We start from the raw sequence: 19380 nt of genomic DNA, 5'->3' as shown, positions 1-19380 counted from the left end.
TCAGATTAAGAACAGGTTCAAAACAAGTTCAGGTTCGAGATTTTAAAGAGTTTATGGTTTCTGGTTTTATTTTATTTGCAGAGACATGTTGCTAAATATAGCTACATGGCTGCGGATGGGGGTATTTAATACTTTATGGGTTTTAGATGAGTTTTCGATGATACCTGAAAACTTTTGATGGGTTGATCGGTCTATCAGTTAGAGATCTTCCTGGTTAGCTGATGGATTGCTCGGAATTATTGTTTTTGTTGCTGCTTGTTGGAATAGGAGACTGGTATATGGTTGAGAGAGATTTTGGTTTCTGGAACAAATTTTCCGCCTGTATTGTAGCTGAGCGTGGGGGCGCGTCCGAACTCCGATTGATGCGGGGTTAGCGGCGTTGGCTTCGTCTCGTCAAGAGCTTTAATTTGGTATCTGGCTCGTCGTCTGGATCCACCGGAGTTGAGGGATAGAGCTGTTTGAAGTTTGTCGGGAATTAGGGTTTTTACTGCTCGGATTTATTTCTGGTTTTTAGGGTTAGGGTTTATGAGAGCAACGTCGTGCTGATAACGTGTTGTAAATGAAGTGTTGGGGAAATACTTCTGTTATCATTACTGTCGACCAGAAGGTCCATATATATACAAGGTATTAGACCGTCATAAGGTCATGTTTATCCTAACAAGATAAGGATAAGGATAAACACTATGTTACAGATATACATGGAATATATACTAGATAAACACATAGTCTCTGGTTGTCTTTAGCATGTCCCGGATTGGGCCTGCAGTACGGGATGGTCCATGGTCGATCATCATTTGGTTTATAACAGTATCAATTGGAACTTAGACGCTTCTAATGATAAAAAATTCTAAGATTGCGGAGATTAGCTTGAATGTCGGTATAGAATTCTAATTGTTATAGAACTAAAACAAACGTAAAAGCATTCCAAAATCTAAGTTTTAATATGATTAATTTTTTTCTTGGATAAACATACTTAATCTCTTAACTCAAAGGTTTAAAGGTGTAATTTTTTTTCCAAGTGTTTAAAGGTGTAAATATTGTTAACAGTATATAGTTGTTGAGTAGAATATGGTCGTGTTCAGTTTTAGATTAGCATTTATAGTTAATATGTAACAGAGTAAGTGGCCTCGTATATGATGAGAAGTGAGAACTGGGGATTACGCGGAGGAATGAAGGAACTTGTCGAGAGAGAGAGAGAAAATCGAACGGTACGTTCAGTTATTCTTTTGGATATAGTAGGAAGTATAAATTATTTGGTCTCAAGGAAACAGTTTCTCTATTATTTTCATTTCTTAAGTTGTAAGTTCGTGGGTGAATCCACAGCAATTTGCTTTTTGTACTCTCTTCTATGAATTTATGAGTAAAAGTAGCTTAAAAAACTTGTGTTGTGTTATGAATCCTTGGCTCTGATTGGGTTCAAAACTTGGCACCTTATCAGTATATATAATAGGGACAATAGAAAACCTAATGTAATTATTCCAGCGAAAAGACTAGAGACAGGAAGCTAAAATGTAGAATCATACTACGTCGAATCAAATACTTTTATCAATGGTCAATGATCCTTAATTAATGGTTTATGTTACAGATTGAACTCGCATACTTCTCGATTGATTACAGATGAGTTATCGATCGTTTGACTTAGCGATGAAAGTAAATTGCACAGAGAAATTTGTTTGCCCAGTTCGCTTGCGCTACATCTGAGAGGAGGCTCTTGCTCCCTAATCCACTAAGCTTGAGATCACCGAACTTATCTTCTGTTCGATGATCAAGTGAGAGTTCCAAGCTTATACAAGATTCTATCAAACTATAACCTTGAATCTTGTTGTTTCAGGATGCGACTGGATCTCGCAATGAAGAACGCTCGATGATGCGTCTCTGAAGAACACCCTCTGTATCTTCAACCGTCGAGAGAGACTTCACCGGAGAAGATGATCTTTTCTACTCTGCTTCGACTTCAACAGAACAACCCTCACAGACCTAAACGAGCTGAAGATATAGCTTGTAACTAACAGAACGACGCCGTCTCTATTTGGACTTAGTCCAGATGGGCTTAGCTCAAATCATCGGCCCAATAGTCTTGGATCGATTTGTACATTAAGGCCCACAAATCTCCACCTTGTATAAACCGACACAACTCTCTTTCAGACAGCTGCTCGAAACCCTAGCAAAGCTCTGCCGAAACGTCTTCACCTCTCTCTTCTACAGAAGCTCTGTCTTCTCTCTAACTCTTCGATCACCTCAACCTCCGAACCAAACTTTGGGATCACTCCACCCTGAAAGTAGCCTTATCCTCTCTTGATTTCAACCTTAGTTTTAGAGATTGCTGAGCCGACTAACCCTACGTCCTCGACTCAAACTATCACTGTTCCTGCTTCTGACCTCTCTGACCTTTCCAGATGCCGAAGACTTCTGATCTGATCAATCTGTAGACATAACTCAGGTAACACCCGAATTAGCCAAAATTTACTCAGATCTTCTCATAACGAGATTTATCTAACACTCGTTTGATTTCCTTTTTTTTCAACCATCTTCTACCTCCAATCCTCATAGTCAAGGTAAAAGAATCTCCCTCTTTCTTTTCCTGATTCATTTTCGTAGATTAACTCAAACTTCCTTGATTAACCCAAATTTTTCTGGTCTTTGCTGCGAGATAACGAATCAACAACTCCTCAGCGGCAACCACAAAGATGTTTGCTTCACCTGCGGACCTTGACCGACACCAGAGCCTTCTCTAATGTCTTCCCAGGTACGCTCTTCGTTAGGATATCAGCTAGATTTAGGCTAGTGTGAACCTTCACAACTGATACACTTCCATCTCCAATAACATCTCTGATGAAATTGAATTTCCTGTGAATGTGTTTTGTTCTTTCATGATATCCGCCGTTCTTAGCTAGAAATATTGCTGATTGTGAATCGCAATTTATCTTTACTGCTCCTTGATCATAGTTTAGGTCTTCACACACTCCCTTAAGCCACAACGCTTCTTTAGCTCCTTCTGTCAACGACATGTATTCTGATTCAGTAGTTGATAAGGCCACAATAGGTTGGAGACCAGATCTCCAACTGATAGTGTTGCCACCTACTTGAAACAAATACCATGTAACTGACCTACTTCTATCTCGATCAGATGCAAATTCTGCATCGCAGTAACCCTCCACCTTGAACTCTGTACCCTTAGTGAACCACAACCCGTAGTCAGTAGTTCCTTTCACGTATCTCAAAATCCATTTCACGGCTTCCCAGTGCTCCCTTCCTGGATTTCCCATAAATCTGCTAACAACTCCAACAGCATGAGCTATATCAGGACGTGTTCCTACCATAGCATACATCAAGCTGCCAACAGCGCTTGCATAAGGAACATCGACCATGAATTTTTTCTCTTTTTCTGTTTCATCTTCTTCTAAACTCTTCAATCTGAACTGAGAACCCATAGGAGTTGTTACAGCTTTGCAATCTGTCATATTGAAGGTTGAGTGTACCTGTTCAAGGTATTTTCCCTGAGACAGCTTTAGAGTACCAGCTTTTCTATCTCTGACTATATACATTCCTAAAATTCTCGTAGCAGCTCCAAGATCCTTCATCTCGAACTCACTACTCAATCTTGCTTTCAATTCCCTAATCACTTCCATATCTTTAGAAACCACCAGCATATCATCAACGTATAGCAGTAGGTAGACTCTTGAAGACATTTCTACTCCACTGATGTAAACACACTGATCATAAGGACTGCTTCTGAATCCATGTTCCTTCATGAACCCATCAAATCTTTTATTCCACTGCCTTGGTGACTGCTTAAGACCATACAAAGACTTCTTTAACACACAAATCAAATCTTCCTTTCCTTTAGTAACATATCCTTCAGGTTGATCCATATAAATCTCGTCATCTTTAGTCCTTTGAAAGTAGATCCAAACTTTCCTTGAATAGTCGTCAATAAAGGTAATGAAGTATTGTTTCTCTGCCAAACTTGGAACCACCGTAGGAGCTCCCCAGAGATCCGAGTGTACGTAATCCAGAGTTCCCTTTGACGTGTGTTTACCTTTCTTAAAACTCTGTTTTTGAGCCTTTCCCAATACACAATCTTCGCAGAACTCTAACGTATCAATGTCCTTAGATTCTAGATATCCTTCCTTGACAAGCAAGTCAAGCCCTTTCTGACTTAAATGCCCCAATATAGAGTGCCACTTTCTGGTCACATTGACTGTTGAAACTGCTGAGTGACTCTCTCCTTTTAGCACTGTTCCTTCCAAGTAATACAAACCATCTGCATACTTTCCAGTTATAACTTCATTTCCAATTTTTGAGGAACTTTACTCTGTATCCTCCTCCCTCATAAGTGCAGCCAGCTTTCTCCAAACAACCAAATGATATCAAGTTTTTGCCCATTGTAGGCATAAACTTCACATCAGTGAGAATCACAATCGAGTCATCTCTCGTTTTTATACGAACCTTCCCAACTCCTTCTATTTCACTGAACGTGTTATTCCCCATCAACACCTTTCCTCCACTTGCTTCCTTAAGATCAAACAAAACCTCCTTGTTTGGAGTAATATGAAAGCTTGCCCCAGAGTCCAAAACCCATTCATCTCTGGTATCTTGAACACTCGCAGTGAGTATTAGAGGTTCCCTTTTTATAACTTTTGCTGATGCAACGTTCACAGAGCTCGAGTTTGAACCTTTGCTCTTTCCCTTATCTGGACACTCTCTTTTCCAATGGTCTTCTTTGCCACAAATGAAACAGCCTTTATTACTCTTGCTGGACTTAGACTTTGCGTAGTCTTTACCTTTAGACCTCGACCTTCCTAGTGAAAAATTACTTATCCTATCTGATCTTCCCCGATCTCCTACATACAGTCCTTCTGCATCAGATTTGGACTTACCTAAGACACCTTTCTCTCTTAGCTCAGTCTCCTTCGAGTATGTTGCAGAGACAACATCACTGACCGTAAGAGTGTCCTTACCACTCCCATACTTCAAGGTGTGAACCAATGGTTCATACTTAGGAGGTAAACCAGTAAGAATCTGAATAGCCTGGTCTTCGTCAGAAATCTTAATTTCTAAACTCTCTAGGTCATTTACCAGCTTCAAGAACCCGTCCAGATTCTGCTCAATTGACTTTTGCTCATCCATCCTGTAGCTTGCGAATCTCTGCTTTAGGTAGATCCTATTTGGAAGAGATTTAGTTTGATAATCTCTTTCCAGCGCCTTCCATATCCCAAGAGCTGAGGTCTCCTTCATAACTTTCCTTATGATCTGATCACTCAGACTCATTTGAATCAAGCTTCGAACCCTCTTGTCCTTCATTGCTTTCTTAGGATCAACTTTAGCCTTAGTGCTTGGCTCAATCTTCTCTCCATCGCCTTCTTTAACTTCCTCTAGTACACAATCTAGATCCAGAATCTCAAGAGCACACAACATTTTGTGCTTCCATATACCAAAATCACCAGATCCATCAAACTTCTCGACTTCGAACCGGCCTTTTGTTGGTTCCATACTCATGTTGCAGATTGATCAGATCCGGAACAAACACATACACCAACAACCACTTCAAGAGTCAAGCTACAACTTCTACACTTCAAAGAATCAGATAAGTTTCGAACCTTATGCTGATCTTTCTTCCTCGTAGATCCGGAGTCTTGACTTGTTGAGAGAACCTTGAATCTTGATAAGTATCACGAGTAATAGCTTTAACCTTGCGCTCTGATACCACTTGTTACGGATTGAACTCGCATACTTCTCAATTGATTACGGATGAGTTATCGATCGTTTGACTTAGCGATGAAAGTAAATTGCACAGAGAAGTTTGTTTGCCCAGTTTGCTTGCGCTACATCTGGGAGGAGGCTCTTGCTCCCTAATCCACTGAGCTTGAGATCACCGAACTTATCTTCTGTTCGATGATCAAGTGAGAGTTACAAGCTTATACAAGATTCTATCAAACTATAACCTTGAATCTTGTTGTTTCAGGATGCGACTAGATCTCGCAATGAAGAACGCTCGATGATGCGTCTTTGAAGAACAACCTCTGTATCTTCAACCGTCGAGAGAGACTTCACCGGAGAAGACGATCTTTTCTACTCTGCTTCGACTTCAACGGAACAACTCTCACAGAGCTAAACGAGCTGAAGATATAGCTTGTAACTGACATAACGACGCCGTCTCTATTTGGACTTAGTCCATATGGGCTTAGCTCATATCATGGGCACAATAGTCTTGGATCGGTTTGTACATTAAGGCCCACAGTTTAAATCTATGTTTCCAGAAAATATTGGTCAACATCTATTTAATTAGTTTAGATTAGGTTTTGTACTGTTCAATAACATTAACTTGCAAACACACACAAAAATGGAACAATAGAAAACCATGGTATAAGTTGGAAAGTCAAGTATTAACCACGGATTCATACATATTCATTAATCAGTATATTAGGAAAATAAAATATAACCGGACAATGAGCAGCACTGGCCGCAGCCGGCAGCAGTGTTATCACCGGCCATTTCGACACGTTCTGAGACTATTAACTTTTAGTATTTGTTTAGTTTCCTCCTTCTAGATGCATTGTTGATCTCAGCTACATTATTTAATAACGGCAACTTCTTTTTATATAGAAATCATAGGGAAATATACCTCGAGGAACATGTGACACATTAACATATATGACTTTTTCATCACCAAAGAAAAATGACGATTTGAGAAATACAAACTAAGAGCCATTCATTTCTAAAAGAATTGAGGGGTTCCGTTAACGGGTAGTTTTTTCTCTCTAACATTTATCAAATTAAAATAATTCTGTAGAAATTATTAACTTTTATATGTTTATAATTCACAAACTAAGCAGAAAGATTAATTAGCCATGGTAAAGTTTCTCATAGTTTTTTTTTTTTTTTTTTGAAAAGAAAGTTTCTCATAGTGTTGACTTTGCGGCCCACCACCTAGGCCCGGCGCCAGCCTTTGTCTGTACCTTTTTACGGGTTCTGGACACGTCTCCTTCTCTCCGCGAGTCGAACCGGTCACCTCCCCTTCCCAAGGAGGATACCACTGGACTACGAGGTCCTGGGTAAATAATAACATTTATCACCACGTTGTAACCTCTCTGATCAATAATCTAATCTCATTCCGGAAGAATCACACGACGAGATTTAATTGCGAGTTGACAAAAATGCACAAGAGATTTTAAAATAACCATTTCCTTGTTGCTCATGGTATGTATGTTCACATATAAATTTGTATCTAAATTATATAGTTAAACATGCTTTTATAATTTAATTAAACGCCCCTATCTCGCAAATAAAAAAATACTAAAGAAGTCTACAACCGAAATTTGTTTTCTTTTTGACATCAAGCAACCAATATTGTTTAGGCTCCAGCAAAAACTAAAAAAACTAATGTATATACTTTATATGTAGTTAAATTCAACTTAAGGTGTTTCAAGTTGACAAAAAATATTATTTTCCCTCAAAAGTTCTTAACATATTTAGAGGTGTTATTATCCTTGGAAAATGTTTTACTTCTTTTATTAGTAAGATTTTTCTTGCGTATCATTTACAAAAATTATTATTCTGATAAATATGGTTTTGACAAAAAAAGGAAAAGACCAATGTGGTCACTGTTATCCAATAACAATCTGTTTAACAATAAAATAAACAGAACAAAAAGCATTAAAATATTAGTTAAGTAATGAAGGAAAATACAGAAATAAAATAAAAAAGGGAATATAAAAGGAAGAGAGGAAACGATGAGAAGTGGCGTCCTCTCTTCATTCTCTTCTTCTTCTTCCTCCTCCTCCCAATCTTCTGTCTGTTTCCAATTTACTTACATATAGAGATATCTCCTTCAGACATAGCTACACAGCTAAAGCCACATCCATAAGTATCTTAATCTATCGAAACGGTTCTGTCATTTCAAAGATTTTCTAAATAGTGATTGGATGGTGAGAAAGCATGAAGAGGAGGTGAGGAAAGAAATGCGACTGGGGAAATACGAGCTCGGGAGGACGCTCGGCGAGGGTAATTTCGGTAAAGTCAAATTCGCTAAAGACACCGTCTCCGGTCAACCGTTCGCCGTTAAGATCATCGACAAGTCTCGTATCTCCCATCTCAACTTCTCCTTGCAGGTTTTTCATATTACATTTTCGTTTTTATTAAAAATTAGTTTTTTTTTCCGGTAACTTCTTCGTGTTTACAGGCGGAAAGATCGCCGGAAAAAATTGTTGGAATTAGTTATTTAAAAGATCTCGTTAATCGTGCAGATAAAAAGAGAGATACGGACGCTGAAAATGGTTAAACATCCCAACATTGTTAGATTACATGAGGTGCGTATCCCACTATTCTTCATTATTACTTTTATTATGGAATGATTATTTTGATTATGTGATTAGTACAGCAATCTAGATTCTCTTCGTTTGTTTGCTTGCGGTGTAGGTTCTTCTGCTCTGTTGTTATTTAGTACCTGAGTATGACAGAACGTGAAACAATAATTTCTGAATAAAAAATTTGATCTATTTCGTTGTTGTTATTCGGATTAGATCTTGTGCATATTCATTATTCACTATTTTTAGTCTAGTTTATCTTATCTTATCTTCTCAAACAGATTAGAACTTACTGAAGAGGATTAGACATCAAATTCTGTGACACTTGTTGTTTACTTTAGGAATATCTTACAACTCATTCGGTTTAATCGCTTTTTAAAATAGGTAATCAGTTTCGTACCAAAAGCATGTTCCTTTAGCTTGTTTTTCACGTTACTAGTTAGCCATTATTTTCTTAACTATTCATTCCATTATTATCGTAACGGTGGCTTACTCTTAGCCGGTAACTCTGAAAACAATATGAACCTTTTCAATTCAAGGTGGGGTCCCAATTTATGTCGTGAAAGTTACAGGATATGGCGTTGATGAATGATCATAATAGTTGCCTAATCTTAGCACCTTTATAATTTTTTTATCATATGAACCTACTTTCATAAAATTATGCATACGTTACTTAATTCTTCTTATGATATCGAATTTTTATGCATTATTATTATTATTATTTGGGTGTTGCTGTACATTTGGGTTATAAAAGTGGTAGACGTTTATTGTTGACTTCTAAATTATCTTCTTTGCCTTGTAACACGGATCAATCTTTGACTTTATAGTCAAGCAACCAATTATGGATTTCACAGAATGGATACACGTAGTCCACGTTTGAGGTCGCGACTATGTCGTGCAGTGGTTAACCTATTATTTTTATGTGTTCTAGCACGTTTTTGACACCTAAGGGTTTATTAGGGAAGATCTTTTGGATATGATTGAGATTATATTTCTAGAATTTTATTCATTTTTTTTTAATTAGGACCAGATTTTTGAATATTCAAACATCTTGTCTCAAAATTCAAATTCCTTTTTTTTGTTTTAAATGGACAGCTTCCTTATGGTCATTAACTCATGACACAGGTCTTGGCTAGCAAAACAAAGATTTATATGGTCATGGAATGTGTTATGGGAGGAGAATTATTCGACAGAATTGTAAGACTCCATTAGCTTCTTTGCAAGCAAAAACTGTAATTCTTTAAGTATATCTCGAAGCCAAACTCACACTGATGATATCTCTCTCTCTCAGGTTTCTAAAGGAAAGCTATCAGAAACCGAAGGAAGAAAAATGTTTCAGCAGCTCATCGATGGAATCAGCTACTGTCACAGCAAAGGTGTTTTCCACAGGGATCTTAAGGTCCGTGCTCCTCACGTCTTACAAAAAAATATTAATAATGAAAATATTTTACTCATGTCTCCAACTTTCTCTATATTGCAGCTAGAGAACGTTCTTCTTGATGCAAATGGACATATCAAGATCACTGACTTTGGCCTCAGTGCTCTGCCTCAGCATTTTAGGGTACTTGGAAATATCAATCTTAAATACACATGATTAACATAACCAGAAAGAGAAACGTTGACCAATGAAGAATTGAACTAATAGCTATAACTTTTGGATTACTTGGTAAAATAAGGGTCATGAGTTTAATTTCCGCTGGGAGATGTTTGTTCTCCTAATTAGAGTTAATTTAAAATGGTTTGGATCTCGTCTACGTACGTATTTTCGGCCTCAGAACCTCTAGACATTAAAAATAAATAAATAAATGTATAGTTTTTTTTTTGAGAAATAACCGAAATGTTGAGTTGAATCGATGTTCCCACTAATGTTGTGATTTGGCATTTTTAGGATGATGGATTGCTACATACAACTTGTGGAAGTCCTAACTACGTTGCCCCTGAGGTTTTAGCCAACAGAGGCTATGATGGTGCAGCATCTGATATATGGTCGTGTGGTGTAATCCTCTATGTGATTTTAACCGGATGTCTCCCTTTTGACGATAGAAACCTTGCAGTTCTTTACCAGAAGGTAAACCAAACCGCCTCTTCTCTTCGATATCATTAATTAAACACACAGTCTTGATAAAATATTTGGTTTCTTTGTTACAGATATGCAAAGGAGACCCACCGATACCAAGATGGTTATCACCAGGTGCAAGAACCATGGTCAAGAGAATGCTCGATCCAAATCCAGCCACGAGGATCACAGTCACAGGTATTAAAGCCAGTGAATGGTTCAAGCAAGACTACACTCCTTCGGTTCCAGATGATGATGATGACGAAGAAGAAGAAGTTGACACAGATGATGATTCTTTCTCAGTCCAAGAACTCGTAAGAATCTGTCACTTCGCTCTTTTTGCATGTGATTCAAGTACAAATGTGTGCTTACTTTTATGAATGGTGTAGGGATCTGAAGAAGGGAAGGGCAGTGATTCACCAACTATCATTAATGCGTTTCAGTTAATCGGAATGTCTTCCTTTCTTGACCTGTCTGGTTTCTTTGAACAAGAGGTGAAGAGATGGTTTTAAACTCTGTTTCAAAGATTTGTCCTCTTCTTTTTACAATGTATAATAAAAGTAAAACTATACTATCCAATTCTCAGGATGTATCAGAGAGGAGAATAAGATTCACTTCAAATAGCTCAGCAAGATATTTACTGGAGAAAATTGAAACCGCAGTTACAGAAATGGGATTCAGTGTACAAAAGAAACATGCCAAGGTGAGTCTTCACAACATGCTCTTCCTCTTTCTTTGCTACTTTGGAATGTTGGTATTGTTGAGTTTTTAAATCTTTAAACTGTATTTTTCAGTTAAAAGTAAAACAAGAAGAAACAAACCACAAAGGGCAAGTTGGTTTATTAGTAACAGCTGAGGTATATTGATGAAAATATTAAATAATTATATATAAACTATTTTAGTCAATTTAGTGATCAAGGTGAACTAATCAAAAGATACAATCATATGTAAAAACAGGTTTTCGAGATAAAGCCGTCACTGAACGTGGTTGAGCTAAGAAAATCTTATGGAGATTCATGTTTGTATAGACAGGTATGTTCAGTTTTGTAATATGCAAACTTGAAATATTAAGAGATATCAAAGACAAAACTTAACTTTAGTTTTGTGTGTTGGTGCAGTTGTGCGAGAGACTATTAAAAGACGTCGGCACTTCCTCGCCGGAACAAGGACTAGTAACATAGGTGTTGGTGTTTTCGGCTGAAGATAAATAGTCGAATTGTTTATGGTTGGTTACATCATCGATTGTTTATAACTTTTTTTTCATTTATAAAAATATACAAAGAGTTCAGTTTATACAATTGGTGCCAAAAGTTTGCCTTAGTATATAGAAAAAGTTAGCGGAAAATCACCTGTTAATATACATGTATATAAGTTTGTAAATATGTATGCACTATATAAAATTCATTTCCATTTGGGATGCACATTACAAAATCACGTGTTAATATACATGTATGCTAGTATCATAGTACGTCTCACGTTTTGGTTGGTCTTATGTCCTTGAGAACAATTAGTCAATTTATTACAAACTGGTTTTATTTTGGTTTAGTTGAAATTTGAGTGTAATGCAAAGATAAACTCTTAACGACTTGGTTCCGTGTTTAACAAGAATCTTCATTGAACCGACTGTTAAACCAAGACTGGTTAATATCAACAAGTCTTCAACTGATCCAACATCGTTAACCAGCTCCACCTTCCCGGTTTTTTCTCAAGATCACCTAATGAAAGTGACCATTTACTGGAACGCAACATTTAAATCACCATTGGGAATAACACATGAAACTTCTGACAAACAAATATAAAAGATTTACGTTAAATATATTGATAAATCATACACATTGTCGACAAAATGGTTTGGTATTCAATGGCTAGAGAGCCGATCCTCAAGCTCTTTGTTGTATAACTGAATCAAACCGGTCGCATCTTGATGTGGGAGATCATGAAGCTTCTCATCTAAAATACTCTTATACTCGTTATCTCTATCTTCCCATTTACGCATAAACTCCACCTGAAACACACACAAACCACATCAATCATTAATTATTACAGACAAAAACAGAAGTATAAGATTATGCGATGAGAACAAAAAAACTGAACACCGACTTGTTTCTGAAACGTATCGAACTCGTCTGAGCTAAGAGATCCATCACTGTTAGAGTCAAGAAGCTGCATCATCTCCTCTGCATCCTCACCCGGAGCTCCAAGCTCCTCCATCACTTCCATTAATTCCTCTATGCTGATCATCCCGTCGCCGTTTTTATCCAAAAGACAAAACACTCTGTCTCTCTGGTTCGTTGTCCTCTTCAGACTTTGCTGTTTATTACACGAGAGATCCTTAAGACGAATAGCTGCTAAATCCGCTGCTGCCATCATAATCGCCTTAAGCCGCTTCGCCTCTTTTGGATCCGTTAAACCGCCTTTGTACAAAGAATGCGACGCTGTTCCAGCGTTAGCAGACCCATCCATATCCACTGTCCGTATCTGAATCTCCATCAAAGGCCTCGTCTGATCACTATCGCTAACATCAACCGCCATATGCAAACTCCTATACCCATTCGCTTTCGGCTTAGCGATGTAGTCTTTCGTTCTACGTGGGATCTCTTTCCATATAGACCGAACAATCTCGCTCGTCCTGTAACAAGCCTTTTCGCCGACTTCATCATCGTTAGGCATCAGTATGACACGGAGACCGAGAACGTCGTTCACTTCCTCCGGTTTACGCCCATCTCTAAGAAGCTTCTTCATCATGCTGTACCGGCTTTTATACCTCCCTTTCACGTATACATCATCTACCATTCCAGACAAAACCAAATCACCTTTCAAAGAGCAAAGAAGCTGCTCTTTGTACACGTCTATCAACGGTTTAGACCCGTTTTCATGGCCTCTTAACCAAGAGTCTAAGTAGAGGTACGAGCACGGGAAAAGGTAACGGAAAGAGATGTCCTCAAGCTCAAGCGAGAGGTGATTAGCTCCCACTGCATGAGCCAGAGGAGAGTAGATCTTCAACACTTGGAGGGAGAGAATCTGCTGGCGATACCTCGGCAAGTGGTCTAAATGCCTCATCTCATCGAGCTTCGAAACGAGGTCCATGATCACAGCTCTGATGTCGTAGTAGGTGAGGTAGAATTTTCTAAGGGAAGCAGCTGTTTCGTCGTCCAGGACATCGACTTTGAAAGGGATGTTTTTGACGCGGAAGATCTCGTGAAGCAGATGAGCAGTTCCTGTACCGATCTGGTCTCTGACTTCGTGTATGGATATCGCATTGGCCTCCACGGCTTCACTCAATATGCTCGCTGAGATAACTTCAGCATCCATCTGACATTATAGTAGGATAGTAACTCAAAGTATTAGTGAACAGAGATGTATTCTGATGAGTAACACATTCTATGTTTCCTAACAAATTGACCTCCAATTCTTGCCACAGAAGCAATAACAGAACCTAAGCATCCGAACATAAAACTATGTCCGAGCATTTGTAACTGAATCCGAGATTCGTCTCGAAACCATACCCAAAAACCTAAATCCGCACCCGATTCAATATATAAAAATAACCGAACGAATCTTCTAAAGTGGAATTTTGGGTAGACCCGACCCGACCCGAATGGATACCCGAAAATCATAAACAACCATAAAAGACCAAACCCAATAAATGTAAGAAGATTTGAATTGTGAAGCTTAAATAACTAATTCAAATATTTAGTTACATGTTTATTTTGATTCAATTGCAAAATATTCTACTCAGGAATATCATTAACCGAACTCAATTTCGGATCCAAAATAGATATTAAGTAGTAATAAAATTTGTTTGAAACCTGAAATATTATTAACCAAACTGGACCGAACATAAATACTATAAGATCCGAGTGAGGGTAATGAGATTGAACCCAAAAACCCGACCCAATTATCCGAATACCCAATCCTAAATCCAAGGAGAGGGGAACCTGGAGATCAGCGAGGAGGATAGAAAGGGAAAGAGCCTTGGATAGGGGAGAGCGACCATCAGAGGCGAGAGGGAGAGACTGCAAGATCGGGATCGAGAGCTTCAGAGCCTTAAAGAGCAACCTAGACGAAGACGTAGACAACCAAACCGAATTCATCCTCTCCGTCACTTCATTGAAAGCTCCGACTAGCTCCACCACCATTTTCCCTCCCGCTGCCTCCGGAGACCGAGCTGTCGATTCAACCGCGGTGTCCTCCGCTTCGGACCTCGGATTCCACCGTCGACGTCGGCGTTGATGAATAAAGTGGATCGAGTGAAGGCGAAGGTACACCGTCTGGGATCTGCATCTCGGGATTGGAATCGGAGATGGACGAATCGCAGACATTCAAGTACATTTTGTGAAAAAAGAAGAAAATAATTATTTGAATTTATAATCTACCATTACCTTTATTTAATTTGCAGTTATGGATAAGCCACGTAGGATTTTGTGTTGTCGTCCACATATTTTATCTATTCTATTAATAATAAGATAAATAAATATTATGTCTAACTATTCAGTTTTTTTAATTAAAAAAAGTCACTTATTATTCTCTTTATATAAGTGAACATCCATATTAATTGTAAGCAAATAATATAACGGTAATCCACTAATGTATATTCTTTTTTTTTTTTGTAAACTAACCCAATGACCCTACGTTAAAAGGAGCATTCCTAAAAAAACCCATATTTTATATTTTTTACGCATTTTAATAAAATACATTAAATTTACATAATTTTTTGTGTTTATTTTTTTCCACAATTTAAAGTTAATAAAAAATCAATTAATGCAATTAAGATTTTTAAAGTTTACAATTAATTAATAAAACATGCGTTGAAAATGTAAAAAATGAATCATTTAGAAATAAATTTTTTTCTATAAAATATGTATCTTTAAGAAACGGATGAAGTATATCAGAGCAAAAAATTATAATAGGTTGACTTCTACCATTAATTCACGTACTATATCAAATATCAACACTATTAAAAACAAACTATATCAGACATTGTGGACACTTGAGAGATTTCGTATTATGTATTTTTTACAGAGGGGTTAAATTTTTATAGATTATTATTAGAACTGCAATATTATAAGTAGTTAACTATTCGTTTTGTGAGAATTTTGAAAATGAGATCTAAATAACAAAAGTCATTAGAACAGGTTTTGATTAATATTTTAAGTTCTAAAATTACAATATGAAATCTTCAATACAACAAAAATAAATAAATTTGGATATATAAACAAATATACTAACAAATTCTTTTATTATACTAAACTAATATATAAAGATATCTAGTATGCCTAATACATCAAATATTAATCTTAAGATTTTTGTTTTTTTTCAATATATTTGTTTCATTTACATTACTCCAAATAATATCTAATCAATATATTTAGTATTTTAATCAATATATTCTAAACATAAAAAAGAAAGATAATTTAAGTATATCAGAATTAATAATTTCAAAATGAGGAATATTTCTATACATAGAAAATTTCTAAAATACATACTTTTCATGTATAAGTAAAATCATATACGCATCAAAAGGTGAGACTTTGTTATAAATTAAATCAACCAATGCATAGAAATATTCATAATTTTTTTAAACAAAAAAGGTTATCGTCAAAAATTAATGCCGCGCTTTCAAAGGTAACGTGATTTTTATTTACATTGGTTCAAAATTTACAAAACCCATTTATTTACTAAATAGAATTACAAATAAACATATAAATATAATTATAAATAAAAACACAAATATGAAATTAAATTTCTATAAAAATTGTAAAACAAAAAATATACCCGTCTTTCAGTTTTTTTTTAAAAAAAAGGACAAACAAAACGGATTTTGCATTGTTTCGTCGTCACTAGTTGGGCGACATATCACTTATAAAATTTTAAAACGGCTTCACAAGTCTTGATCCTCCAAAATCTTGTTAAAACAAACAAAGAAACAAACAATAAAATGTAAAATCTCTCTTGCAAATAAGAGGAAATAACCCCATGTCAATGTTCCTGTTTTTTTTTCCTCACTGAAATATCATATCAAATTGGCAGAATTTGTTTTGGAATTTAGCTAATTTTTGGTGTGGAAAAAGGATGCTTTTTGAAATAAATTAAAAATTATGGTTAAATTTTATTTTTTTGAATCATTAAAAACAATTCTGAATCCTCCAGAAACAATTATGAACCTTTTAGAAACAATTCTAAACCCTTAAGAAAACATATCGTCATCGTCATTTGATCATCCAATATGCGAATGGTGACGTGCGGAACAACTGCGGTGTGGTTGTAATAGTAACAAAACATATAGATACATATGCCCTGTTCAAAAACGCGGGCGTCTAGCCGCATAATCGGCCGGCTAGACGCTCAGCGTGAATGTTCTGTGGCGATTTAGCCCAAATCGGAGCACCTACTCGGCCAACCATGTAATCGGCCGCCTAGAGTAAAAAATCGTCTCTACGCCGATTTTTAAGCGCCAAATAGGCAATTTTTTTATTACTTTGGCAAGTTACCGTTTTTTAATAAATAAATAAAAGCCCACCTTGCAAGCTAAATGTGGACAAAGTGCCTCTATTTATAGAGTACATGAGGTATCAGCTTTTCCATTGTTGTCGATGTGGGACTTTCTTATTAACCTTTTATATTTTTCTTCTTTATCGTTATTTACTGTCCAAGATTTATTGCTGGACCTTTTAGATTTGGATGATGTGTAACATTTCATCAGCTTTTATAAATATATTATGAATGATTTAAATAAAACAACATAGGTCTCACGTTTCTTGAGTTTAAATATTTGTATTGTATCAAATAAATATACAATTAATTTTATTAGAAATAAGTAGTAATATAAATTTTAATAATTATATAAAATATTACAATATTATCATATTTTTATCATTTTAACCATATATATTTAAATAAAAATATTAAATTAAATAAAAAATAAATTAAACTAGGCCCCGAATACTCCCCGATTAATCTCCGATTTTTCGTTAACTCGCTAGGCGCCAACCGAGCGCCCGACTCACGCCTAGCGTAGTTTCGAACAGGGTACATATGTATATGTAGAAATTTTTGTTAATATTAGCAGCGGTGCGGTTCGGGGCGATTCATCACCATTCGAAGCCTAAACATCTAGGGGGTGGTCTTGAACAGATAAAAACAAGATCAAAAGGAACTAGTGTTCTTAATGGAAAATTAATCTGGCATACTCTTAACAAATTAAGAGAATTTTTGGTTTTATATTTCGAAATAAAAATTTTAAACTTCAGATATGATTTTTTTTTATATAATTTTAAGTTTTGAAGTAGAATTAATAAAAATAAAAGTTCAGTTATACGAAGTCCAATAATTATTTAATTGTTTTCTCTTGGTAAAACTATAACCTAGTCATACTAATTTATACAATTATACCAAGTTATATTCGTTGATCATACAACTTGGTAGTTGCTCAAAAAAAAAGATCCTACAGCTTGGTAAAATTATATTTTGGATTGTATTTTTACTTCATTTTCCATATGTTATTGTAACTGTACAGATCTGTAGATGGGAATATATAGAACGGAAAAAAAAATAAAAATTAATGAAGAAATTGATTAAAAAAAACTAAGAAGAAGAAATACAAAAAGTGAACCCTAATAATGTTAAAATAAGGAAAATAATAATATCTGCAATTCGAAGGAAGAAAATGGCGAATCAAAGTGAATTTATAAGGGAAGAGAAGGAAACAAAAGAATAAAAAGAGAATTAAAAAAAAAAGATGAGAAGAGACGATATATAAAAGAAGAAAAATAAAGAAAATTATTGAAGAAAAAAATGCAAGAAGAAAGAGAAGTGAATGAGAAATGAGTAAGTATGGATTTAGGAAAATTGAATTCATCAAAGGTTAACAAGACTTTTCATTATTTTTAACATCAAAGATAAATAAATAAATACATAAATTATTGTTCTTTGAGCATATTTTTTATGTGTAGAACGGTAGAAGTATCTTAGCATTTGATTCGCCGCTAGTTGCCGCACAGGAGAGTGCAGTATATTAGCAACTTGGATCATTTTCTAAGATAATACTAGAACGTGAATTCCACATACGATAACAGTTTATAGAGCTTAGTACTAATAAAAGTGCAGCCCTAAACTACAGGTTGCCCAATGTCAATAGCTTTTCAAAGAGCAAAAGAGGGTTTGAAGCTTTCTTAGTCGTTGCATGATTTTGAGTTGTTCTTGTCTATGAAAACATGTTTATTACAGGTCTCTTAGGTTAGGTCTGTTAGCATAATATAAGATATAAGATATGGTCTCTTAGATTTTAACTAAAAAAACTAAGAGATGTCTCTTATATTAAAAGACGTATCTTATATTACGATAAGAAACTCAACTTAAGAGACCTACAATAAACATGCTCCGAAAAGTTTATACTCAAACACAAAAAATCTATATTATAATAGTTGATTTTTTGTTCACTCCTCAGCGCGCCACGTCAGCATTTCGATGACCCCACTTTTAAAAAGTGTGAAAAAATATCAAGCTCATGGCTCGAACCCGGGTTATTGAGATATAAACACCAACATTTATACCACTAAACTAACTGATACTTTGTACATTGATGGCCGAACCTAATATATATTTATGAAGGTCGGAAGCCCTTGTTTCTTCGGCTTCCTCTGAGGATCGGACCTACAAGTGTATTATGGGTTTCATTTTTTAATGGGATTCATCACGTTATATGAAAAAAACTCAAGTTTGCAACAATTATGGTTTTCCTATATTGTAAACTGTTGTCGTTTAACATGAATTCAGGTTCTTTTCATCATTGTCTCAAACAAGTCTGAGTTACAGAGTTGCGCCGTGTGTGTTCGTAATCTATTTTTTCACCGGTGAACTCTTCATGTCCCCATCTTAAATCGCTTTATCATAAATGTTCCTGATTTGTAGCCCCTTTGTAAACCCTATATATATGATTCTCATCTTTGATGAATCCAATCTTCATCTTCTAGAAAATGTTTCTCTCTGCCTCTCCAGTTTCTCAAACCGGCGTCCCGG

At 36.0% G+C, this 19380-nt stretch overlaps 2 protein-coding genes across 3 annotated transcripts; one reads left to right on the top strand and one right to left on the bottom strand.

The window, feature by feature from the left end:
* The first annotated feature begins 7735 nt into the window (after window positions 1-7735).
* On the top strand, window positions 7736-11772 carry LOC106334912 (CBL-interacting serine/threonine-protein kinase 1-like). Of its 2 annotated transcripts, none has more exons than XM_013773299.1 (12): window positions 7736-8111; window positions 8247-8309; window positions 9432-9503; window positions 9598-9705; window positions 9787-9867; window positions 10195-10374; window positions 10455-10676; window positions 10752-10856; window positions 10949-11065; window positions 11157-11219; window positions 11320-11394; window positions 11481-11772. In XM_013773299.1, the coding sequence occupies exons 1-12, from the start codon at window positions 7926-7928 to the stop codon at window positions 11541-11543; spliced, it is 1335 nt and encodes a 444-aa protein (XP_013628753.1). In that variant the 5' UTR covers window positions 7736-7925; the 3' UTR covers window positions 11544-11772. The 2 variants fall into 2 exon arrangements, with proteins under 2 accessions (XP_013628753.1, XP_013628754.1); XM_013773300.1 differs by having other exon boundaries at window positions 7798-8111; window positions 9402-9503.
* Window positions 11773-12110: 338 nt separating this feature from the next.
* Window positions 12111-14722, bottom strand: LOC106334911 (probable GTP diphosphokinase CRSH, chloroplastic). Its single transcript, XM_013773298.1, has 3 exons — window positions 14301-14722; window positions 12463-13674; window positions 12111-12367 (listed from the first exon to the last, which is right to left on the bottom strand). The coding sequence occupies exons 1-3, from the start codon at window positions 14682-14684 to the stop codon at window positions 12221-12223; spliced, it is 1743 nt and encodes a 580-aa protein (XP_013628752.1). The 5' UTR covers window positions 14685-14722; the 3' UTR covers window positions 12111-12220.
* Between the last annotated feature and the right edge of the window lie 4658 nt (window positions 14723-19380).

Source organism: Brassica oleracea, chromosome C3 (genome assembly GCF_000695525.1).
Source record: "Brassica oleracea var. oleracea cultivar TO1000 chromosome C3, BOL, whole genome shotgun sequence".
Lineage (NCBI taxonomy): Eukaryota > Viridiplantae > Streptophyta > Magnoliopsida > Brassicales > Brassicaceae > Brassica > Brassica oleracea.
The sequence above is the reverse complement of the archived record's forward strand: the minus strand, read 5'-3'. Positions and strand labels throughout refer to the sequence as shown.